Source organism: Meriones unguiculatus, chromosome 7 (genome assembly GCF_030254825.1).
Source record: "Meriones unguiculatus strain TT.TT164.6M chromosome 7, Bangor_MerUng_6.1, whole genome shotgun sequence".
Taxonomy (NCBI): domain Eukaryota; kingdom Metazoa; phylum Chordata; class Mammalia; order Rodentia; family Muridae; genus Meriones; species Meriones unguiculatus.
Genome location: NC_083355.1, coordinates 23,868,361 through 23,895,296, shown reverse-complemented (window position 1 = coordinate 23,895,296; position 26,936 = coordinate 23,868,361). Strand labels below are relative to the sequence as shown.

The following is a 26,936-nucleotide window of genomic DNA, read 5'->3' as shown; positions in this document are numbered from 1 at the left end:
GGGTATCACCTGCGACTTTAAGTCCAGCCTCGGCTAGACAGCGAGTTTAAGCTAGCCAGGATCGCATAGCAAAATCTTATCTAAAGAACAACAAATAGGGCTGAGAATTGGCTCAGTGGGTAAAACAGCTGGCCACAAAGGCCTGACAACTTAAATTCAATCCTCAAAACTTACACTGGAAAGAGAGAAAGAACCAACTCTCAAAAGTTGTCCTCTGGTACCCAGCCTGTGGCATGTGCTCCCACTCACATATAAAAATATTACTATTTATACAAGGACTGGAGAGATGGCTCAGAGGTTAAGAGCACTGGCTACTCTTCCAAAGGTCCTGAGTTCAGTTCCCAGCAACCACGTGGCGGCTTATAATCACCTATGAGATCTGGTGCCCTCTTCTGCCGTTCAGGTATACATGCAGGCACTGTATATGTAAAAAAATAAATCTTTAAAAAATAGTAAGTACAACAAAGCTGGGCATGGTGGGCACACCTTTAATCCCAGTACTGGGTTAGCTTAGCAGGTGGCTGAGTTGGGGGCCAACCTGGTCTACAGAGTGAAGATAGCCAAGGCTATACAAAGACACTCTGTTTCAATCTCTCCACACACAAAAAAAAGCAGAAAAATAAATAAATAAAAACCCAATCTATCAATAAAAAACAAAGTTAAAAAACAAACACAAAAGGTAAGGGCAACCACCAACTAGGCAACTGCAGAGGGAGGATGATGACACTCAACTATGTGCTGAACTGTTGTTGAAACCAGTGATAGTATTGCTCAATAAACTGGCTTCCTCAAAACAGTCAATAAAAATACCCATAGTTCCTGCCTCTACAAAGACAATATTTTTATGTTCCCCACCTTAAAAAGAAATGCTATTTAGAATTTAGTCTGATCAGAATTTCAAGCATGGAAATATGAGAAATAAATAAATAAATAAATAAATCACTCAAACGAAATCACCAATACAGCTTTCTTTTCGGTTTAGAATCTCAAGCATTTTGAGACATAATAAATTACTCATTTCACTGAAATGGTTGGAAAGTACAGCTCACTTCAATAGGATGGCTGTTATCTAAGGCGTCAAGTTCCTGGGCACGGGTATAATCTGCAGAAACAAACTGAGTCCAGATATCATACTCTGGAAAGCAGTGGTCTACACAAAGATACTCAATCCAGGATGCAAAGCCTTCATTTAACCAGAGATGAGTCCACCATTCCTAAAAGAGAGAAAGGTACAAACAAGTGAAGGAAACAAATAATAGTTATCCCATTATTTGAAAAGCATGTCTCCCTTCTATTACACTTGAAAATTTATAACTTAAAACTAAAATTCAATGGAAACCAGTTAGTAAAGAACTCATATTTAAGAAAAAAAGAGAAGAATATAAAATATTCCAACTGGTAATACTATGGCTAAGTAACTACTTGATGCCAAATTTTAAAAAAGGAAGGAGTCTTAAGTGTGAAAAAAAGGCAACACAAAACACATGAGCATAGACAAGACCAGATATAAAAACCTCACCATGTAAAACTTACTCTGAGCCAACTATGGGGATAGATCCTTTTAAAATTTGTATTTATTAATTTTTTCAATTTATGTTATTTTTATTTCATGTACATTTGGTGTTTTGCCTGTGTGAAGGCGTCTGATCCTCTGGAACTGGAGTTACAGACAGCTGTGAGATGCCATGTACTGGGAATTGAACCTGGATACTCTGAAAGAGCAGCCAGTGCTCAAAACTGCTGAGCCATCTCTCTAGCTGCTATGGGGGTATACTCTTATCATCGCAGAGACTGGGAGAATGAAGTAGGAGGATTAATACTTTGGGTGCAAAGTAAAACCTGTTACCTGGCCCTGCCACAAAGAAAAAAGTTTTGGTCAGGCATGCTGGCATATACCTTAATGCCAATACTTTAAGAAGCAGCCAGGTGGTCGCTAGAAATTTTGAGCCACCAGGTCTACATAGCAAGTTCCAGGCTAGCTAGGGCTAATGTGTCTAAATAAATAAATAAATAGATGAATAGATGGATGAAGAAACAAAAGGAGGAGAAGAAAGAAAAAAGTTTAGCAAAGAACGAGAGTCTCAATTTTCCTCCCTCACTGCCCAGCAAGAGCCATTTATTAAGTTCACTGCAGCAAGGCATCAGGCTGGGCAGTAAACCAGAGGACTGCTTGCAGCCAAGAATTTCTCTTAAAAACCCAAACCAAACCACAGCTTTCAGGGCCAAATAAGAAATGTGGAAATTATTCACACATGACTCAGAGAAACACTGACTTGGGTTTCCATTTCTAAATAAATATAAGGATTATGTAAAATTTAACAGCAATATCATATCAGGAAGTAGCTGTAAAACAAATGACATTTAAACATTTTTATCTTACATTTTCACATCTGTTATTTAGGATGCATAATGAGTCAAACAGACCAAAAATAAAATGAGTAACGGATAACATTTGGGGGGAGAGAAATATCCCAGTTCACCATGTTGCAATGGCAATGTACAGAAATTATAGCCATACAGTCTACAAACATTAAACCTTTTTATTCCATCTGAATAAGAGTAACACTATTAAATATGTGAAGTCTATCTATGTGGGTTTGATCACAGAAAGTAATAAAGAATTCTCTGTATAATAATAAAAAATGGATGACATGAAAAAATTTAGGAACTAGCCTTTTAGAACACACCAGTCAATTTTCATTGAAGTTGATTAAATCTCTTAGTAATTATATAAATCCAAAACAGAGGCCAGAGAATGTTTTGTTGAATAATAAACGGCACTTACACTCTTTGAGAAGATTACAAATGTTAAATATTAAGTAATAAAGGTTGTGTAAGTGCCATTTAGATGTTAGTAAGCCCCAATGAGATAAGCTGGCTCAAAGCTACTAAACACTAAACCTCTGGGATTTCAGTATAGAAACAACTGGCATCTAATAAAGACAGTTACATAAATTCTGTAAAAAGTTGTTTCAAAAACAATAAGCACGTATTTCCTCTGCTAAAATATATTGCTGGTAATAAATCAACAATTTTCCTCAAAGTTGAGCAAAAATATTTGGTAAGAATAGCAGGCTTGCTGCATTAAAAAAATACCAGGCCAGATATGGTAGCCTGCGCCTGTAATCCCAGCACACGAAAGGCAGAGGCCAGAGGATCTCAGTGAGTTCAAGGCCAGCTTGAGACGACAGAATGAGCTCCAGGACAGCCAGGACTACATGGAGAGACCATCTCAAAACAGAACCAAACAGAAACACGGACAGTGGCGGCACATGCCTTGGGCGGCAAAGGTAGGCAATCTCTAGGAGTTTCAAGCCTAGTCTACAGAGCAAGTTCCAGGACAGTCAAAGCTACAGAGAAAAATCCTGTCTGAAAAAACAAAAACAAAAGCAAGAAGAGAGGGAAAGAATACAATTTTTACGAATATTTGAATGTTGGCAGATAGTTCCAAAGAAATTATATTAAAAATTTAAAAAAAAATTTTAACCTGTAAGAAAAGTTTTAAGCATCTAAAGAAAAATCAAAGAGATTATTTTCAGAAATTGGTTTTCTTGAAATGCTCTTAGCTAGGTCATAGTTGAAACATATCTTTCTTGCTCATTTCTAAGACGTATGGGCTTAACCAACATCCAATTCAAGCTTAGCTATTTGGCAGCCTACAGTGCTATGGAGGAATCTGTCTCCAGTTCTTCCACTGTACAGGTACTTAGTACTTCATTTATTTATTAAACTCTATTTCAAAACACTGATATAATTGGCTCCATAGATAGAATTTTATTTATAGTAAAGGTAAAATATCAGGATTAACAGGAACAAAATATATACGGTAACTGAAAACCCCCATCAGAGAGTTGAAATTTTACTACAACTTCTCTGTATTTAAAAAAAAAAAAATCTTTATTTCACTTTATCTTATTTTAGGAAACTACAAAAATGACTCATAGGAGCACTTTAATAAATTTTGGGTTTATACATTTCAACTAGCAAACAATACAAAGACAATTCAAGAAACTATAGTTAACCTGGAATCTCACTGTACAATTCATTCCTCTTTGTCTAAAAAATGTTTTCTCTCAACCAAATTAGTATCTTTTCCGTGTGTGTGTGTGTGTGTGTGTGTGTGTGTGTGTGTGTGCACGCTCACTTTGTAGACCAGGATGGTCTTAAAATCACAGAGAATCCGCCTGCCTCTATATCCCAGAGTGCTGGGATTACAGGCAACTGGCTCCAAATTACTATCTTAACATTTCCCATTTACAAACAAATTGTAGAAGTTTATAGTGTTTTTCCTGCTAAACAAACAGTCTCATTCCCTTCTCATAAATCTCTCTCTTCTCTCATCTCCTCTACATGGTAAGGAACCTAAGGGCTTTAAGCATGTTGAGCAAGTATCTAACCACTGAGCAATTGGTATAGCCCTGAAAAGTGCTTTTCAAAACAGAGCTTTTAAAAGAAAACGTTTCCTTTTTGTTTTGATTTTTTGAGACAGGGTTTCTCTGTCTGTCCTAGAACTCAACTCTGTACAGCAGGCTGGCCTCAAACCCCACCACTGAAGGGCTTAAAAGAAAATGTTTCTTTTTTGGCATAGCATCATAGCCAAACTTTAAACAGCGTGGCCAAAATAACGTGCAGCAGGACACAGATGGATGTATTTGAGCACTTAAAAATATTCAATACCATAGTAACAAGATTTCCAAACCATTGATGGGCGAGCTCATGTCCCACAACCAGGGCCACCCACTGGCGGGAGGAAGAACACGAGTTTTTTGGGTCAATGAGCAATGCGGTCTCCCTGCGTTTAAAAAGAAGACAAAAGAAAATGGTGAAAGCATTTCAATAAAAGGGGGCATACAGAGGCGAAGGAGGTTCAGGCAGTAAGTCAGATGGCTTCATGTTTGGCTTTAGCAATATCCAGTAAACATTTTCTCAGCAAAGGTAAAACAAATAGGGCTCAGGAAGACTGAAGACTACTTTTTTTTACAACAGAAAAACAAAGACATCCAAGTTTATCAGTGCGCTGTCTGGTGACTAGGAAGACTGCTAGCCAGAAGACAAAGTGAGTAGCTCAGAAGACAGTCTGAAGTCCAGAAAAGGACGTGGAGCAGGCTGTGCAGAGCTCAGCTCATCTAAAGGCAACTCAAAGTAGAAGGAAAAACGGTTTACAAACTCAGCCTCAGAAATTATGCAACTCACATGCTTGTGTTGCACTGAGAGACACGTAAAAAATACAGAATCTGGGAGACTCTTAAAGTTGGGTAATAGCCGTGTAAAACTGCTGGGAAGAAACCACACTGAATGTGACTCAGCCAAAAACACAGCTAAAAATGCTACAAGTGCCAAATGCTCCCTTTAAAAATACTGCACCTTCAGATAGTAGCACCAGAGAGGGAAGTCCATCTGCATGCTTCAAATATTCATGAAACTCAGGAGAGGCAGAAAAATTTACCCCAGAGTGTAAAGCAAAAGCCACTCAACTGTGAATACGAGTGAAGCCCTTATGAAATCGGTGATTTGAAAGAAAGCAGGGTAATGTGTTATTAACATACCTATAAGTAACAAGGCCCCAGTTCTCCATGGCACCTTCATAAAATAAATATAAACATTTATTGATATATATGCATACTTTTCCTCAAAAATCACAAAATTCAAATAAAGTCATACAATTCAGCAATAAAATGAAATTTACTTTACCAGCTGCAAAGTCAGCAATAGCAATGAGATCAATTTTAGGCAGAGGATAAGGAACATTGAAGTAGTCTTTATAAAAAGGCAAGGTTTTAGCAGCAACCTATAAAGTATAAAAAAAAAAAACAAAAAAAAATCCATGAAAACTTTATTAGAAGTCATGTAGAAATCCACAAAGGAACCTTTCTTAAGCCAAACTATCATAAGCATCTGGAAACTAATCCCAGGGAACCCTACTTCTTTTGAAGACTGTGTTGGCCACTAAGTTTTCTATCACTGGCCAAACTCTTACCCATTTATAAGTTGATATGAACAATAGAACTACATATTTTCATGGTATTCCACAGAAAAACAAAAATCCATTTTTATACTCTCTCTCTCTTTCATCTAGAGCCAAAGTTTGAAGCCATGACTTCATGAACTGCTAAACACAAACTCTACCACCACCATGACTTTCATATTTTCTGACTCAATGCCTAATAAAATGTTTAAGCAACATTAAATTTGGTATATCCAGAACGCTAATAGAAGTGAAATAAAGTGAAATAAATCACAAATAACCATACTAATAATTGATCAGAAATGTAAATTCCCCAACCTGGAGTTATGGACTGTTGGAACAATCCTCTTCAAGGACATTTACCTCTAGCGCAAATTTTCCTTGCTCTGCTTTGCCAACAGGGGTGTAAACACGGACACACACACCATCTTTTGACCTTGTTTCCACAAAGTCATATTCACCCACAACAAATGCCACCAGATATGTAGACATAACAGGTGTGCGGGCAAACTTCACTTCCACTAAATTTTCATCATCAGGATATGGCTTCCTGTCAATTACATTCTTAAGGGAAAAACAAAACACAGATAAGAAATTTTTAAAGAGATTTATATTGGTATTTTAGAGTAAATACTAGGCAAAATTATAGGCTTCAGTATGTTCCCTTTACCTTTCTCAGAATGGCTTATTTTAATCCCAGTACATCGATATTTTTATATAATGAAGGTCTTTCATTAGATGAAAAATGATCTGATAAAGTTCTATTCTATACACGGTGATATACACCGTTGGTCCCAACACTCCAGAGGCAGAGGAAGGTGGATCTCTGAGTTTCTAACCAGCCTGCTACAGAGTGAATTTCAGGAAAGCCAGAGCTACACAGAGAAACCCTGTCTCCAAAGCAAGCAAACAAAAATGTTCTTTTTCTTCTTTCATTTTAAAAAATATTTTATTTTTTTATTATTTATACAGTATTCTGCCTGCATGCCAGAAGAGGGCACCAGATCTCATTAAGATGATTATGAGCCACCATATGGTTTGCCGGGAACTGTTCTCAGGACCTTTGGATGTACACTCTTAACCTCCGAGTCATCTCTTTCATTTTTGAGACAAAGTTTCAGTATGCTTGATTGGCTTGGATCATGCCATGTAGACCAGGCTGGCTTCCAACTCGGAGATCCACAGTGATGAGATCAAAGGCAGGCAACCACCCACCCTGTTTGGTTTTTTATAGTCTTATAGTAAGAAGTTGGAAACAAAGTGTAAAAACACCTAAGGATGGGCTGGAGAGATGGCTCCAAGGTTAAGAGCACTTGCTGTTTTTCTAAACATCTTGAGTTCAATTTCCAGAAACCACACAATGGCTCACAACCATCTATAGTGAGACCTGGTGCCCTCTTCTGGTATGCAGACAGAATGGCATATAAATACTAAATAAACAAACAAATAAATAAAGATAGATAAATCTTTATTTTAAAGGCAAAACAAAACACCTAAGGACTTACATAAAAAAAGAAGAGTCAACTTTTCTTAAATAGTTTACACAGCAAACATTGGAATTTTTCATTTCAGTTCTTTGACATAGGGTCTCATTATGTAGTTCTGGATGGCACTGAATTCCTAAAGATCCACCTATCTCTGCCTCCCAGGTGCTGCCAGTTTGCCCAGGCATGCAATGAGATGCTTTATTTAAAAAAAAAAAAAAAAAAAAGACCTCAATACTTTTCAAATGAAAATAAGGACAGGGAAAAGTGAATGAAAATAAAAGTGACTACGGAATATTACATTTTAAAGGGTATTAACTTCCAAATCTCAAATACCCTCTCTGTACTAAGGCTCTTTGAAGAAACTTCCACTTTACTTATGGAATTCCTAACGGTTTCTTCTATGTAATAGAGCCTTGGCCATCCTGAAACTTGATTGTAAACCAGGCTGTCCTTGAACTCACAGAAATCTACCTGCCTCTGCCTTCTGAGTGCTGAGATTAAAGGAGTGCACCACCCCAGTCCACCACCACCCAGCGGCTTCTCAGTTTCTTAAGACTATCCTTTGCTCCAAGGAAGCATGCTTGTATGTAAGAGACAAACCTCAAATCCGTTCACACTCAACTGTCAAGGAATCTACTTAGTTATTAGTCTCCTATCTAGGAATGTCTGAGAGGAAAATGCTCTGGAATTCTTCCCAACAGTGAGTAGGCAAAAACTAGATGTCTTTGGTTTTGACTTTTGGAAAAGGGTCTTACTCTTAATCTTTAGTCCATCTTGCCTAAAACTTATTATGTTGCCCAGGCTGGCCTTGAACATGCAGCAATCTTTCTGCTTCCGTTCCTCATATGCTGGGATTACAGGCATGAACCACCATGCATAGAAAGTTAGGAGCTGTTAGTTGTGCATAGTGAGAGTCTAAGCCACCTGGTTATTATTGATATTAAACAATACAGTTGAAGCAACAAAAGCTTATCTTACTTTTATGAATGAGATCAATAATAACAGTAAAGAGAGCATATTTAAAAATATAATCAGTCAAAAACCTTTATAAATATACCTTTTAATACAGCCATCACGTCTACAATTTACTGAGAAAGACAAGACACTCTTATTTCAGGTAGTACACATTAAGGTTGTCCCCTCACGTTTAAGCAGTAGATAATCTGGGCACATGGACACAATACTAGCACAAGGGAAGGTAAAGCCAGAAGACAGGTATGAGTTCAAGGCCAGTTTGGGCTACAAAGTGAATTCCAGGACAGCCTTGGAAACAGTGAGCCCTGACTCAAAAATAAAACAACCAACCGTAAGAATCTTGCCAGTGGTTCTAGCAGGGAGTCTTCCTTGAGGAGAAAGACCATCAAAATGCAACTGAAGCAAACAGGACTTATTGAAAATAAAGGAAACTAGTAACAATGGTTCTGTTATGCAGTAAGCACTATGTTAAGTGGTTCATGGTATCCTAATCAACAAAGTAAACATACCAAAGACTACTAAAAGCTTATTAGCACATACATACCATGTTTGATAAAGCCACTCTGTCTTTAGGAACAACCAGTGAGATATCAAAAGTTGCTTTGATAGCAGGCTCATCCCAGCAAGGAAAAGCCCTCCGGGCATCAGTAGCCTTAAGGAAAAAAATATATAAACTTATATAAATATTAAATTAGCCTCAGAGGATGTTTCATGAAACCATTGCCATTTTTGCTAGCATTCATTTATTAGTTTAGTCAATTTTTTTCTTTCATTTTTGTAAAAATTGTATTTAATGTGTACGGGTGTTTCTCTCTCTCTCTCCATACACACACATATACATATACACACACACATATATGTTTGTAGTGGGTACTTTTGGACACCAGAAGAGGGCATCAGATCCCACAGAACCAGAATTACAGATGATTTTGAGTAGCCATGTGGGTCCTGAAAATCAAACCTGAGTCCTCTTGAAGATCAGCCTGTACCCTTAACCTTTTAACATTTCAGATTTAACATGAACAACTTTACTAATAGTACAGACACAATACAAAGCACAGACCATTTAACCCTACTTAGAGACATCATTCTTTCTATGAAATTTAAAAATGGGGCTAGGGAGAGTGCGTAATGAACAAGCAGGATGAATTAAATTTGAGCCTCAGAACTCATGTTTATGGTGGTATTTGTAATCTGGGACAGATAAGAACCTAGGGCTCCTTGGCAAGCTAGTCTAGCCTAATTAAAACTTGCTGTTGTTTGTTTGAAACAGGGTTTTTTTGTGTGTGTAGCTTTGGCTTTCATGGAATTGCTCTGTAGACCCAGATGACTGAACTCTCAGAGATTCGCCTGCCTCTTTCACCTCCTTAGTGTTGGGATTAAAGGCTTGTACCACCACTACCTGGCTCTAGTTGAAACTCATTAAAAAAAAGAGCTAGTACCTGAAGATTGACTATCTGAGGTTGAACTCTGACCTCCATGAGTACATGCACATGTATCTGCATCTGCTCACGTGTACCTGCTCACACACAAACAAAATGAATAATAATCAGGCATGGTACATGCAAGTGAGCCTAGAACTCAGGAGATAAATAAGTAGAGAGTTTAAGGCGAAACTCAGCTCCACAGTGACTTTTAAGCCACCTGGGGCTACATGAGACCCTGTCTAAAAGAAAGGAAAAAAAAAGGCCAAGAGTGGTGGCACACTTAGAACAGGAGCACTTGGAAGGCAGAAACAGAATGTCAGAAGTTCTAGGATATTTTCATCTCCACAGTAAAACTGAAACCAGACTGGGTTACATTGAGAGCGTAGGTCAAAAATACTGACTGCTCTTTCAGAGGACCAGGGTTCAATTCCCAGCACCCACATGGCAGCTCACAACTGTCTGTAACTCTAAGATCTGACATCCTCAAATAGACATACAGGCAGGCAAAATACCAATGCACATAAAATAACAGGTCATTTCAAAAAACAAAACAAAACACCCCAGGTGTGGTGGTGCACGCCTTTAATCCCAGCATTCAGGAGTCAGAAGCAGCTGGATCTCTTTGAGTTCAAGGCCAGCTTGATCTACAAAGCAAGTCCAGGAGAACCAAGGCTCTTGTTACAGAGAAACCCTGCCTTGAAAAACCATAAATAGATAAATAAATAAACAAGTTTACATCAAAATATATTCAACAGCTATGCAAGATACCAGTTATGAAAAGAAATCAACCACACCCGGCATGGTATCATTTTTTTAAGATTGATTTATTTATGTAATTTATGCATTTGAGTACTCTATTTGCATGTATGTTTGCATGACAGAAGAGAGCACCACATCCCATTATAGATGGTCATTATACACGGTCCCACCATGTAGTTGTTGGGAACTGAACTCAGGACCTCTGGGAAAAGAGCCAGTGCCCATCTCTCCAGCTCTAGAACACATTTTTTTCAATCAGCGTTGAAAAATGAACTCAGCATCTCACATATGCTAGGAAAGTACTCTACCACTGAGCTATGGAGGACTGAATTCTCAAAGTAAATCATGCATTCTATCAGTGAATAATTAAGACACTGACAAAGAAAAAGACAACATAAAGAAAGAAACTACAGGAGCTGGGTGATGGTTCCTGTAATTTCTCTTAAGAGAGAAACCCTGTTATAAAAACAAAACAAAACCAAACAAAAAAACAAAAAAACAAAAAAAAAAAAAAGAAAAACAGTTCTCAGCACCTATGTTAGCAGCCTTACATCTGGTAACTCCAGAGGAACCAACACACACACACACACACACACACACAGTCTAAAATTATGTACATAAAATTAGAGTCACCAAGTAAAACAAAAGGCATGAATATAGGAAAGGGACCTGGGGTAAGTAAGGATGGAAGGGAGGCTTAAAAAAGAAGAATATAATATATACATGTGTGAAACTGTCAAATTTAATACATTACTAAATTTCATAATATTAAAAACAAAACCAGCTGGGCATGTGGCAACACCTAGAATTCCACACTCGGGAGGCAGAGACAAGCAGATCTCTTGTAAGTTTGAGGTCAGCCTGGTCTAAATAATGAGTTCCAGGACAGCCAGAGGTACATAGTGAGACCCTGTCTCAAAGGACCATTCATGGATATAACCTAGAACCCCTGCTCAGATGTAGCCCATGGCAGTTCAGTATCCAAGTGGGTTCCCTAGTAAGGGGAACAGGACTGTCTCTGACATGAACTCAGTGGCTGGCTCTTTGACCACCCTGAGGGGGAGCAGTCTTGCCAGGTCACAGAGGAGGACACTTCAGCCAGTCCTGATGAGACCTGATAAGCTAGGATCAGATGAAAGGGGAGGAGGACCTCTCCTACCAGCAGACTTGGAGAGGGGCATGGGAGGGTAGGATTGGAAGGGAATGAGGGAGGGGGCTACAGCTGGGATACAAAGCAAATAAAATGTAATTAATGCAAAAAAATAAAAATTTAATAATAAAAACAAAACAAAACACAAAGGTGTGAGGTTTTTGGATAGGTGGGGAAGAGAGAAAAATCCAAGACAATCCAGAGCAGTGGCCACAGCCCAGTATCATGCCTTAAAAAAACTAAGGAAATCAAGGACTTTCTGTTCACAGCACGGTGGAAGGATGCCAAATCCGTCAAGATCCTGAACACGGATAATGCACTGTTCAAGGTTCACTGCAACAGGTACCTGTATATCCTGGTCATCACAGAGAAGGCAGAGACATTGAAGCAGTCCCTAACCCCTGGTTTGGCAGTGAAGGAGCTGAAATGAATCAGACTTCTACATTTGAGTATTAAAAAAACAAAAAACAAAAAACAAAAAAAACACAAAAAAACCTGAACAGTGGAAGAAAAAAACTAGAGATGTACTGCAGCTAGGATTCCAGGACAACTGCCAATAATCAAGCATACATAAATGTGATGTGGATTTTGGTTTTGGTTTATTTTTTGTTTTATTTATTTTCTGGCAGCTCTCAAACTCACTCAGCCTAAAACAATAACAACAAAAGCAATTCACTATTAAATTTCATTAGCTGAATGTGTAGATACACATAAATCTGTCACCATTCTCCAACCCACATTCTTCATTTCATATTTTTTTTTAAAGTTTCCCTTTTTAAGATTTCTTTTTGCAAGGTGCAGTGGCACACACCTCTAGAGGCAGGAGCTCCCTGTGAGCTAGAGGCCACTCTGGTCTACAAAGCTAGCCTAGGGACAGCCAGGACTACACAGAGAAACCCTGTCTTCTCCCAGCCCCCCAAGAAAAGGTTTATTTTCATTTGTAAGCGTATGTGTGCACGGATGCAGGAGAGCAGGTGCCCTCAGAGAGAGGCCAGATCCCCTGGAGCTAGAGTTGTTCAGATGCCAAAGGTGGATGCTAGAAATCACCAAACTCAGGTCCCCTCTAAGAGCAGAATGGCTTCTTAAATAATGACCCACAACTTTTCAGTCCTACTTATCTTCTTTATATAAACAGAAATAATCCTGAATATAAACATTCTAGGGCCAGGCATGGCGGCACACCCCTTTAATCTTAGCACTCAGGAAGCAGAGGCAGGTGGATCTCTGAGTTTGAGGCCAGCCTGGTCTTCAAAGTGAGTTTCAGAACAGCCAAGAAAGGCTACATAAAATCAAAAATAAAATGAAATACAAAACAAAAGCAGAAAAGAATGCCATCAGTAAAGTAACGGATACCTCAAACTGCGTGACGGCAGCATAGCGCACCTCTCCGGCAGGGGTGGTGTATTTACTTCTATAGAAGCCTTTCATTTTGTCATTCAGCTCTCCAACAAAATCTATCTTTAAGGTTCCTGTACCTGTGATTGAAGACGAATAGAGATCTTTTTTATGGAGATGTTAATAAAAACAGTATCAAAATATGCCCCCAAGACACTGTATTCAATTGGCTATTACACTGTACAAAGCATTTCCTTTCTCAAATACTCCTCTGGGCACTGAAGAGAGTAATCTACTGACTGACATAACTGCCAGACTAATCCTTAAAGTCTTATTTAGGGAGATTGCTTAGAAAATAACTTCACTAAGTCTCAAAGTACCACAATACATGAAGAAAACATTTATCATTAAATGTCTTAACACATATTTCTGTGTATGGGACTTCTAAAAATATTTATGAATATTTAAAAAGTTAGAAGTATTGTCCTCTTTTTTAGAAAAGGAAACTGAGGGCTGAAAATTTAAAGTGACTTTTCTGTGGTCATAAAATTAGTAAGCAGCAAGAATGTTTTCACCTAAAACATGTTCTCTGCCAATTACATCATGTGATTAGTCTGTTTAGATAATTTCAAGCACACAAAGAAAAATGTAGCCAATTACTCTACCATTAAAGACAGCATTTGTTTGATCCTGATAGAACACTGATGACATAGTCTTGTAAGGAATTATAGGGACGATTAATTACTTGATCAACTAAAGGGCATGAAGTAAACTCTGAGAACTACCTCAATTATCTGAGCACAGATACTAAAGAAAGAAGTTACTAAATCCAAGCACAAATAAATGCAGCCTAAATACACTGCCCAATTGTCCTAAGAGCAAAACTAGTTTTTGCCTATAGTATAACTTTTGCTTTTATGTACTATTTTTACTAACAGAATAAAGATAATTATATCTAGTATTCACCTGCTAAATTCACATTTAAGGCAAAACAATAATCCCATTCTACATCTTACAAATCAAGTCACAACACATGAAGTATCTTGACAAAAAAAAAAAAAAAAAAATGTTGACTTTGGACCTGATCTTTTCCACATGCCTATTTATAAGGATATCTAGAGTGTGTGAGTCTAACAAATAAAGGACATGAAGGAAAATGATAAGCCAATCATACCAGATTGTCATATCCTAATACTTCAACCTGCCATTCTGCAATGCGTTAAAGTAATGATATCTGACACTGATTCAATGTCACTGACCTTTTCTCCTTTGACCTATCCTTTTATATGGCCTTAAAGTCAAAGTTCATGCCTAAAACTGAATTTGCTCTTTGGAAAGCTTCAGAGTCACACAAGTACACGTCTACACAACAGGCAAAGGACACAAGGCCCGGCTTGCACTTACAGACAAGTGCACCTGCCATGCGGTTAGCCTCATTTTCTCACGTTATCACTAAGTGATTCTGACAGGGGTTTTGTTCATATTTTTTTGTTTTTGTTTTTGTTTTTCGAGACAGCCTTGGCTGTCCTGGACTCTCTTTGTAGACCAGGCTGGCCCTGAACTCACAGTGATCAGCCTACTTCTGCCTCCCGAGTGCAGGGATTACAGGCGTGCACCACCACACCCGGCTTGATTCTGACAGTTATTTAAGACAGAATTTCATACTCGCATAGCAAAGCCCTAAAATAGTCTAACATTCCTAAAATAATCATACTAGAAAACAACACTAATAGCTTAACTGAAGCTCAACTGGACAGACAACTGGACAGTTTTTAGATCGGACACTTAATCTGTGACATCTCAAGGGACAATGGTACTTTCTGATGTGTGTGCTGGGATGAAGCAAAGGATCATGAACAGGGCTAACAAGATTTTCTGCAACTGCGCCAGCCCAACCTCAGGGAATACTTTTTCTTTAGTGAAAACAACTGATTACTAGGACAGTAAGTATCAACACAATTATGAGACTCTACAAGAGTTATTAATGATGATAACTAAGCAATAACTTAGTAATAACTAAGGACAAATTTAAGAAAATAAGTGGCTTATTTTCTATCTTCTATAGGCTATTTTCTATATTACTATGTTTTAAAAGCAGATGTATCAACATTATTAAGGTTTGCAAAGAAAATACAAGAATTTCTTAAAATTCCATTACCCTTAGTGGGAATTGTTTGATGAAACAGTTCCACAGATGAAACTGGCAGTCTTTCACTGTCAAGGTGTTTTCTAATATAAGTCACATTCATAGTAAATCTACTTTCAATTTTTCCTACTTGGAACAAAAGTGGATTTAAAACTCATAACTAAATAAGAAAGGCTGCTTACACTTTTACTTGGTTTTAAATCTCGAAGGCCATCAACCCATAACAAGATACTGACAGTGACCACTTCCAAAGAGTGGCTTACTAAACAAAATACAAAGTATTGGAAAGGATAATTACCTGAAATTCAAACAAAACACAAGTTAAAGGTTTTTTTAAATCATTAATAAATTAATACGTTTCACATCATACAATACTAATCACAAAGTATTACTATTAACATAATTTTAGGGTAACTAAAAAAAAAAAAGGATTTTTTTTGACAAATTTCATTTACCAAATACCACGATGAACTGCCAACTGATCTTTAACTTTAACACCTATTCTCATGTTTACATTGTTTTCTCAAATTAGATAATTAATTTCAATATCCAACCTCCTTAATATTTGGATGGCAAACCTTTAAAAACATAAAGCCAGCTTAATGGGTCACACCTTTAATCCCAGCACTTGGGCACATCTCTGCTTGAAGCCAGCCTGGTCTACACAGTTGAGAGTTCCTGGTCAGCCAGAACGGAACTACACACTGAGACCCTGTCTCAAAAACAAAACAAAAACAAGAGCAAAAAGCCAAAACAAAAAACAAGCCATAAAATAATGATTAAAATTAAACATAATGGCACATGCCTGCAATTCCCAGCACTCCGGGAGGCAGAAGCAGGCAGCTATCTGCGGGTTTGAGGCCAGCCTGCTCTAAGTGAAGCGAGTCCAGGAAAGCCAAGGCTATACAAAGAAACTGTCTCAAAAAAACAAATCAACCCAAAACAATAACAACAAAACCCAGTAAAATTAAACAATTAAAATAATCACAACATCCATCAAAAACACAAATGTTGAAAGTTTAGGAAATTATGACTGTAAAACCTCCATGTCTTGAAGTAATTTAATAAGCTTACTAAATGCTGTAAAACTAAAAACCAATTTATATAAAAGAAAAATACTAAGAACTCTGTTTCTCCATATTGATGCCACTTTACAGGATTTTGAAAACTGTTCTCAAGCTCTTGACAATGACTATGAGATTTAACCAATATTACAGAATAATGCTAATATCACATATGCTTTACTTAGCTATCTGATAACTGGTATAACTGTTAAGTTTGAAGAGACGAAACACAAAGGCTACTAATGACACCATAAGATTACATTCAATATTTACTCCATCATCACCCAAGACCAATTCTATAATATGATAAAAATATGAAAAGACAAATAAAGTTTTCTTAAGATTTAGTTCTTATTTCTGCCTAATTCACAGATATGTTGGACGTAAGACCTTTATTTAAAGCAAAAAAAAAAAAAAAAAAAGCCTGGGTAACTGATCCTGAGAACTTTGGTATAATATGGATGTCAATGATTTTCCAACAGACATATTCAATAATTTACAATTTAAAACTGTTGTTATTATTATTGCTTAGAGGATAACGTTATAGAGCCAATTTTCTCCTTCTACCTTTACATACATTCTAGGGATTGAATTCAGGTCACCGGGCTTGGGTGGCAAATACCATTACCCAGTGAAGCATCTGGTTGGCCCAATATATTCAAGAATTTAATAGTGAACAGTCACACCTGTAGGACTTTCTAGCATTTTTATTAGTTACAGGGGATCTGATGCCCTCTTCTGGCCTCCTCAGACACCAGGGCACAGACATACACACAACCAAAATATCCATACATATAAGTTACATTAAAAAACCCAAATAACTATGATATCATTTCTAACAATACACAGGAAACTGATTCCATTATTGTGATTAAAGGCCTGTACCAACAAAGGCCCATCCATAAATTACTTTATTTTTACCAAGTCAGAGTTCATAGTTTTAAAGCAATAAAGTAGTTTCAGGCTTACATATAAGCTACAAGTCCGAGCCAATGTACCCTCAATTCTCCGTAAGTGCCTGGCAGCCAATGGTTTCAACTCTGATTTCTAAACACTTGCTTATAAAATATAACTGTATTCACTTAAAACAAATATTCATTATGCTGGGCAGGGGTGGCTCATGCCTTTAATCCCAGGCAGAGGCAGGAGGATCTCTGAGTTTGAGGTCAGACCGGTCTACAGACCAAGTTCCAGGACAGCCAGGGCCACATAGTGAAACCGTGTCTCAAAAACCAAAAACAAAACAACAAAAAAGTTCACTTTTATATGTCTGGTGCTTCTCCTGCACCTGTATATGTAGACTACACATGTGCCTGGGGCTCCTGAAAGCCAGGCAACAACACACGATCCCCTGGAACTAGAATTACAGATGGCTACGGGGACTTCCTGAAGGCGGACACTTGCAGTGGAGTCAGAGGACAATTTTGGGAACTAGTCTTCTCTTTCCAACATGGTATGAGGTTTGTGCAGGAAGTGTTTCTGCCTGTCAAGCTATCCCGCAGCTCAGAAAACATCTTACAGTATTACTCTAACACAAATTTGACTAAATTTGGATTTGACTAAATATGGAATTTCAAGTTGAAAATCTGATTAGTATTTTACATAAGCAATCGTTTATTAGAGTATACATTCCATTGTTCCTGCTAAAAGTCTAGTTGTATGGCTAGGGTGCGGCTCAGTTGGTATGCTTGTCTAGCATATACACTGACCTAAGTTTGATTCTAAGTACCCAATAATATGGGCCTGGTGGTCTGTAATCCCAGCACTTGAGATGGAGGTAGCAGGATCAGAAGTTCAAGGTCACCCTTGGATTTATTATTTGAGACCAGTACAGACTACATGACACTTTGTTTCAAGATATAAAGCAATCTAGTGCTAATCTGATTCTTAAACTTTGAAAATAATATGCCAGCTTCCATCTCATACCAATAGAAATTCTCTGAAGCAGGCTGGAGAGATGCCTCAGCTGCTAAGAGCACTGTCTGATCTTCCAGAGATCCTGAGTTCAATTTCCAGCAACCACATGGCGGCTCAAAATGATCTATAATGAGATCTGATACCCTCTTCTGGAGCTGTACATACAGAGCACTCATATACATAAAATAAATAAATCTTAACAAGAAAAGAGAGAGAAAAAGAGAAAAAGAGAAAAAAGAAGGAAGGAAGGAAGGAAGGAAGGAAGGAAGGAAGGAAGGAAGGAAGGAAAGATTCTTCGAGAGCTTCACTTTATCCCCAAAGTACTACAATTTGCTTTGGGATTTTTAAATTTTCAGAGCTAGTATCTCTCCAAAGATTTTTGTTTGTTTGTTTGTTTGTTTGTTTGTTTGTTTGAGAAGATGTTTCTCTGGCTGCCCTGGAACTCACTCTGTAGACCAGAATGGCTTTGAACTCACAGAGATCTGTCTTCCTCTGCCTCTTGGGTACTAGGATGAAAGGCGTGTAATACTGTGCCCAGACTTTTGTGTGTTTGACACAGGGTTTCTCTGTATAGCACTGGCTGTCCTGGACTCGCTTTGTAGATCAGGCTGTCCTCAAACTCACAGAGCTCTGCCTGTCTCTGCCTCCCCAAGCACTGGGAATACAGGTGTGTACCACCACCCCCAGCTCAAAGGTGTATTTTTGTAAACTAAAAGCTCGTGTTTAATTCAAATTTCTTTCTTAATTTACTCCTTTAAAAAAATTTTGGGGGGGAGCTGGACATATGGCTCAGCGGTTACAACACTGACCGCTCTTCCAGAGGACTGGGCTCAATTCTTAGCACCCACATGGCAACTTCTACCTGTCTGTAACTCGAGCTCCAGAACTTCTGACACCCTTACATAGACATACATGAAGGCAAAACAGCAATTCACAATAAAATAAAATATTTAAAAAAAATTGTTTCAAGACAGGGTTTCTCTGTATAGCCCTGGCTGTCCTGTAGTTGAGGCTGAACTCCAACTCAAAAGATCCGTCTGTCTGACTCATGAATGCTCAGATTACAGGCATGAGCTTCAGCCACTACTGCTGTTACTGACACCACTGCCCCCACCCCCAGCCCCTGCCTCTTTTTTCTTTAAATAAGATTTTGGTTCTGATAAATTCATTCTCAGTTTTCCTACTTTTCTGCTTTACATGTCCATGTTTTTCTGAAACTTTTACATAAAAAAAGGAGGAGCTGTTAAAACAGCTCAGCCGTTAGGATGACTGGCTGCTCTTCTAGAGGATTAGGGTTCAATCATCAGCACCCACACATTAGCTCACAAACTTCTATGCCTCCAGTCCTGGGTGAGCCAACATCCTCTCTGGCCTCCATGGGTTCTACATGCGTGTGATGCACATACATTCATGCATGCATACATCCAATCCAATCATCCATCTATGCATTCAGGTAAAGAGCCGAACACATAAAAATTAATCTATATTTCAAACCTTCTAATTCATCATAGTAGGACTTCCAAGTTATACTGTGTATACACATGCATACATTTTTCACACCACACACAAACATATACATCAAATACTTAAAAATTTTTAAATTCTGGCAACCAGACAATAGGTATAAATAAGCATAAAAGCAATAGCTGTGCAAATCTTTAGACATAATCTAAATCTCTATGAAATTTACAGCAGATAATTATTAAAACAGGGTCTCGGGCTGGAGAGATGGCTCAGAGGTTAAGAGCACTGGCTGTTCTTCCAAAGGTCCTGAGTTCAATTCCCAGCACCCACATAGTGGTTCACAATCATCTATAATGAGATCTGGTGCCCTCTTCTGGTGTGCAAGGGTACATAAAGGCAGAACACTATATACCTAATAAATAAATCTTTAAACAACAAACAAACAAACAAAACCGGGTCTCATCTAGCCCAAGTGACCTCCTGATCCTCCTGTTTCTATCCTCCAAATGCTGGGATTACGGGTATGGATGCCACTATACTCAACTAAGCATCATTCTATTTGTACTCTATCCATCCATCCACCCATCTATCTGCCTATCTACCTATCTACTTACCTATCCACATAACTACCTACCTACATATTTATTTATGTTTTTCTGGCCAGGGTTTCCCTATATATCCCTGGCTGTCCTAGATATGGCTCTGTAGATCAGGCTCATCTCAAACTCACAGAAATCTGCCTGCCTCTACCTTCCAAGTGCAGGGTTTAAAGGCATGCCCACCACCACCCAGCTCTATTTGTACTATTTTAGAGATATGATCCATCAGTTTGAATATGTACTTTCATATTTTCCAAAATCTGCATTATAATAAACATTTGTTAATAAGAATTCACAAACTTTTACTGATAAATATGTCTCGCTATATGATGTGTCACAATAAATTTGTTAACTCAGTGTTTGTTTATTTGTTTTGTCTGTTTGTTTTTTAAGACAGGCTTTCTCTTGTGTATAGCTCTGGTTGTCTGGAACTCACTCTGCAGACCAGGCTGGCCTCAAACTCATATAGATCTACCTGCCTCTGCCTTTTGAGTGCTAAGATCAAAGGCGTGTGTCAGCCATTAAAGGTGGCCCAGCCATAACCCAGAATTTTTAAAGGGGAAGAAAAGACCTTAATACTTTAATCTGTAAGCAATAATATGGGGAGAAATGGCATGTTTGTCTTTGGAAGCAGTAAAATGCATCATCTTTCATAAGATTTCACAAAAGACACATTTCTTACCTGTTTGTAGAGTACTAGGAAAAGACAAGGTGACTTTTTCATCTTCATTCTGATAGTTAAATCCTGTAGCATGGATTTCTAGAAAGAGAAAGAAAAAATTACTTCACAAATCTAACTACACTGAAAAGAACAAATCTAGACTGCCAAAATCAACAACATTAACAAATTTTCTACTAAACTGAATGAAATATTCTTGTTTTGTGAGACAAGTGAGGCTATACAGCCCTGGTACTATGTACCCCAGGCTGAGCTTGACCTCAGAGCATAACAATCCTCCTGCCGTAACCCTGCAAGTGATAAAATGAAGTGTGAGTGTGAGTGTGTGTGTGTGTGTGTGTGTGTGTGGAGCTTAGAGGTCAGTATCAGGTGTCTTTCTGGATGATTCCACCTTATCTGGTTGGTGGGGGTGTTTTGCTTTGTTTTCTAGAAAGGGTCTTAATGTACATGGCTGTCCTGGAACTCACTCTGTAAACCCGGCTGGCCTCAAACTCAGAGATCTTCCTGCCCCTGCCTCCCCAGTGCTGGGATTAAAAGCTATCCACGTTGTTTTTTGAGACAGGGTCTCTAACCTTGGAGCTTGCTGAGGCTTCCTTCCAGAGATCCGCTTAGCTCAGCTCACCCAGTGCTTAAGTTACTGAGTGTGTGTGCCATGCCTGGCTTATTACATGGGTACTGAGATCTCAACTCAAGCCCTGACATGGCAGTTTACTCAATGAACCTACCCCAGTTTTTGTCTACAGAAACACTTCACACTGGCAAGAAGTTAATAAAACACAAAAGAATGGGAGCCTGAGAACAGAACAGCCCGGTGCTGTATTGCTACATTCCATTCCACAGGACATACTTCCAACTATAAATACAACTAGGCTATGTAACTACCGAGGAATCAAATTCCCTCTCAAGTTTTCTCAGAAAAGAGAGTAGTCATATATCTGAACTCCCTTAAAGGAGCTTGTACTTTGGGGGCTTTTTCAATCATCTTATGCTAACAACTGTAAGTGGAGCATTCATTAGCCTCAAATCAAAGTCTTGTGATGCCCTGAAACTGAATTTCATGACACTTAACATAAATGGCCAAAGGAAAAATAAAAAGTGTTCAACATCATCAAGGAAATACAAACTCAAACCACCACCACTTACCACTGCACACACCAGAACGGCTGGCTTCACTAAAGTGGCAACAAAAATGTTGCCTAGAATTAAAGCTAATATTGTTGGTGCAAACATTCTCAAAGCCAACCTCGGGGTGAGGCATCAACTCGTTTCTTTAAAGATCTGCTACATCACGTTTAAGAACAAGTGTTACAGAGCATGGGAGTGTAGCTCTGGTGCACAAAGCCTCAGGTTCTATTCCCCAGGACCCTCTAATATGGGACAGGTGCTGTGTGTCTGTAACTGAAATTCCAGGACTCAGGAAACAGAGGCAGATCAGAATTTCAGGATCAATCACAACTACATAGTGAGATCAGAGCGAACCATGGCTACTTTAGATCCAAACAAAACAAAATGAATAATGCTCATTCTTACATGCCTTTCCTTTTTTTAAAAAATAATTTTTCTATTTATTTGATTATTGTTTTTGTTTGTTTGTTGTTTATTGTTTCTTGAGACAGGATTTCTCTGTGTAGCCTTGGCTGTCCTGGAACTAGCTCTGTAGGCCAGGTTGTCCTGGGTCCTAGAATTCACAGAGATCGTCTGCCTGTGCCTCCCTGTGTGGGCAACCAGGCTTGGCTCCCTTTTTTAAAATACTACTTTATTCTGCATGTTTTCTTGTCGATTGTTGGGGTATAATAATAGGTACTTGGGTTTTTCCCAATAGCCCTAGCTCATAACTCCACCCCCAAATTAGGTCTTAAGAAAATAGGAAAAACTTAATCTTCTTTGCCTTTCTCTGCCCACACCATCTCAGGAGATGCCCTGTGTCATACACAGGAGGCAGGACTGCTATATGGAGATGCCAAGAGGAATCTGGACAGACTATCCTGAATTTTCTCACCAATTTTGTTTTGGTTTTTTTTGTTTGTTTGTTTTTGTTTTTCAAGACAGGGCTTCTCTGTTTGGCTGTCCTGCCTGGAACTTACTCTGTAGACCAGGCTGGCCTTGAACTCACAGAGACCAGCCTGCCTGCCTCTGCCTCCCAAGTGCTGGGATTAAAGGTGTGTGCCATCACCATCACCAGCCTAAAATACTTTTTAAAATTGACCTAACAGATAAATGTTTGTTAAAAATAATAGTAACACTGTTATTTGATTATATATGCCTTAAAAAAAAAAGTCAGCTGTTCTGAACGTGACTCATGAAATCAATAATTCTTAATAAAAATCACAGTTCACTGGAGTGAGGGAAATGGCTGAGGCAGTAAATTACTTTCAATGCTACCACGAGGATGTGACATTCATTTGTAATCCTAGCACTGAGGGGAGGTAGACATAGGAGGATGCTAGCTTGAGACATGCTTGGCGGCCAATTTAACCTAATCAATGAGCCCAAGGTCCCAGTGGGAGAATGTTTTAAAAAACCACTCGCCTTTGATCCCAGCACTCAGGGCAACCAGGGCTACACAGAGAAACCCTGCCTTGGGGGATGGGGGATGGGGGATAGCTCCTGAGAACAACTAAGTTGATCACACACACACAAATCTACAGATATAGACATTTATAAACACACAAATTCCAGCAAGTTACTTTATAAATAACAACTTAATTCTAAATTCTATATGGAAAAGCAAAAGACCCTACGTAGACAACACAGTACTGAAGAATGAAATCAAAGGACTATATTACCAAGGTTTAAGGCTCCCTGCATAGCTATGGTAATGAAAGCAGTGTGATTTTGGTGAGAATTATATACAAATAGATGAGAAGAGCCCAGAGAGAAACAGTTACAAATAACCAATCTTTGACCAAAAAAACAAACAACAAATACAAAATAAAATTAAAGCCAGGATTACTCCTGTAATCCTAGCACTTTGGGAGGCAGAGGCGGGCAGATCTCTGTGAGTCTAAGGCCAGCCTGGTCTACAAAGTGACTGCAGGACAGCCAGGGCTACACAGAAAAACCCTGTCTTGAAAAACCAACAAAACAAACCAATACAACAGAGAAATGGCAGTCTCAACAACCACTGGAACAAAACATTCACATGCAACAAAACAAAAGCTTACACACTCCATAGTAACTCAAAATGAACCATCCACCTAAATGGAAAGCATGAAACTCCCAGAATGCAACACAGGAGAAAATCAAAATGAATTAAGTATGGTGATAACTTTTTAGCCACACCAAAGACACGAATCCGTGAAAGAAATGACTGATAAACTTAAATTAAGATTAAACAAATGCTTTCCAAAAGACACTGTCAAAATGAAACATTAAGCCATAAAATGGGAGAAATATTAGGAAATCTATCTGACTAAAGAGTTTTATTCTTAAAACGTCACAGTAACAGAGCTGGAGCAAGTACAGCTGTAAACCAGCACTAAGAGTCTGAGGCTGGCCTGGGGCACATGCCTGTAATCCCAGCACTTAGGATGCAAGAGGATCAAAGGACCGTGCATGTGAGACAACCCAAACGATACAGTGATGCCTTCTCCCAAATGTCACTACCACCACCATAAAGTGGGCAAAGAAAGAAAGGATGGCTTATACCTATAGTCCCAGGTACTTCAGGAGCCACAGTAGACGCTGGAGCTACAGGTCAGTGGTAAAGCACAGATTAAATATACACAAAGTACACTGGGTTAGACCCCCAGAGATCTAAACCGAAAAAATATGAAAATAGGCACACAGTATATCATCACAGAAATTTAAATAAAACCCACCACACACTCCTACGTACGTATTAGAATGTCCAAACTCCAGAATATCAAATTCTAGCAAGGCGGTATAGCAACAGAAACTCCTTCACTGTTCACAGAGCAGCAACTCTGGAAGCAGAAGTTGCTTACAAACTGAATACCCTCGGTGTGGTATCATGTAACTCCAGTTCTAGCGCTGGGAACACAGAAGCAGGAATCCAAGGTCATCCTTGGCTACATATCAAGTACAAGGCCAAGCTGAGCTATATTATATATTAGACCCTGCCTCAGAAGGATGGAGATTTCATTTTCTTTGTACCATTGTACATTACCCATCAATTATACTCTTTGGTATTTATACCAAAAGGACTAGAAACTTTTAAGTTAAAAAAAAAAAACCTGAATATGGATGTTTACAATTGTTTATAATTCATAAATGCCAAAATTTGAAAGCAGGCAAAACATTCTGCTAAGTACATAAACTGTAGCCTATGCAAAACACACACATTTGTTTGAGACAGGGTCTCATTATGCAGCCCTGGCCAGACCTTACTCTATGTAGACCAGGCTGGCCTAACTCACAGCAATCTACCTACCCCTTCCTCCTCCCAAGTGCTGGGATTAAAAGCCTGTACCACCAAATCCTGTTGGAATATTATTCAGTGCTAAAAGGAAACAAGTTACTAAGCCACAAAAAGATAAAATTCCAATGTATACTATTACAGTGAAAAGAGCCAATCAGGAAAGAGAGCATACTAGATGATTCCTACAATGACACTATAGAGAAGACAAAACTATGGGCACAAGGCCGGCGAGATGGCTCAGCAGCTAAGCACACATACTGCTCATCCAATTCCCAACACCCTCATCAGGCAGCTCACAACCACCTGTAACTCCAGCTCCAGGGGTATCCTACACTCCTTGGCCACTGTGGGTACCTACAATCAGATATACATACCTACAGAGAGACACATACATATCATTTAAAAATTAACAAAAACCAGAAGAAAGATGGGGGAGGAATAAACAGGTAAGAGTACAGATGGATTTTAGAGGAGTAAAACACTTCCTTACAATTCTACAATGGTAGGGACTTTTCATCATCCAATGTCAGAACCCACAGATAGTATACCAAGAGTGAAGCATAAACAGACCTTAGATGATGATGTTTCCAAAGTTTATCAACTGGAACCACTAATTCCACCCTGGTACAGCATGCTGACATTAGAGGAGCTACTGAGTGCACAGAGCAGGGATTCTGTGGGAACTCTCTGTATTTTCTTCTTAGTTCTGCTATTAACCTGAACTAGCTCTAAAAGTTCAGACCTATTTAAAGTGAAATAAGATGGCCATTTAATTTAGAAAACAGGATATCCCGAAAGTTACTTCTATGTCAATGAACACAGATTACACATGCCTTTACCCGTTCTTCAAAGAACAACAGCACAGACGTTATATTCCCATTCTCCAAACTCATTATGTTCAGAAATAGTAAACCAGAGACAAAATTTAAAAAAAAAAAAAAAGCTGGGCAGTGGTGGCGCACGCCTTTAATCCCAGCGCTTGGGAGGCAGAGGCAGATGGATCTGAGTTTGAGACCTGCCTGGTATGCGACGGCCAGGGATACACAAAGAAAACCTGTCTCAAAATAAACAAAACAAAACAAAAGCTACCCCAGCACCCAGAAAGCTGAAGCAGGGCCGGAAGTTGTTAGAACAACAAAAACTCTCTAAAAGTAAACTGTGTACGGTAGAATTCAGTGGCAGAGTGCTCAGGGTGTGCTCTACTAGACCTCCAGCCTTGGTAGTTCATTACATGCCCAACCTCTCCCACAAAGCAGGCTGAAATCTACAAAAGGAGCTAACTGATAGATCCTGAACATAGTTATTTATTTATGGTAGTGGGGGTGAAGCTCAGGGCCTCACATACGCTAGACAAGTATTCTACCACTAAACTACACACCAGCCATAAATATTTTTTCAATATTATTTTCTGGGGGTGCACACCAAGACACAAATGTCAGGTTCCATCCACCCTGTGGGTTCTGGTGCTCCAACTCAGGTCATGAGGCTGGGAGCGTGACCCCACTGACCATCTTGCCCCGTCCTCAAATCTTGTTATCAATGGTATCACAGAAGCAAGAACAGCAAATCAGTTCAAACAACTCAGTAA

At 38.7% G+C, this 26,936-nt stretch overlaps 2 protein-coding genes across 3 annotated transcripts in view; one reads left to right on the top strand and one right to left on the bottom strand.

Annotated features, from left to right (window-relative positions):
* Npepps (aminopeptidase puromycin sensitive) overlaps window positions 1-26,936 on the bottom strand; it is a 93,350-nt gene that overhangs the window by 30,123 nt on the left and 36,291 nt on the right. Inside the window, exons 5-12 of one of the 2 annotated variants that reach the window (XM_021642015.2) lie at window positions 20,971-21,048; window positions 13,117-13,238; window positions 8,972-9,079; window positions 6,329-6,529; window positions 5,692-5,788; window positions 5,547-5,580; window positions 4,678-4,792; window positions 1,050-1,214 (exon numbers count right to left, since the gene is read on the bottom strand). In XM_021642015.2, coding sequence (XP_021497690.2) covers window positions 1,050-1,214; window positions 4,678-4,792; window positions 5,547-5,580; window positions 5,692-5,788; window positions 6,329-6,529; window positions 8,972-9,079; window positions 13,117-13,238; window positions 20,971-21,048 — 920 coding nt within the window. Of the gene's footprint in view, window positions 1-1,049; window positions 1,215-4,677; window positions 4,793-5,546; window positions 5,581-5,691; window positions 5,789-6,328; window positions 6,530-8,971; window positions 9,080-13,116; window positions 13,239-15,426; window positions 15,446-20,970; window positions 21,049-26,936 lie in introns of those variants that run through there. The other variant, XM_060386853.1, reaches the window with a different exon arrangement.
* On the top strand, window positions 11,264-12,193 carry LOC110551410 (large ribosomal subunit protein eL38-like). Its single transcript, XM_060386187.1, has 2 exons — window positions 11,264-11,287; window positions 11,933-12,193. Exons 1-2 carry the CDS (start codon window positions 11,264-11,266, stop codon window positions 12,191-12,193), a joined length of 285 nt encoding a protein of 94 aa, XP_060242170.1.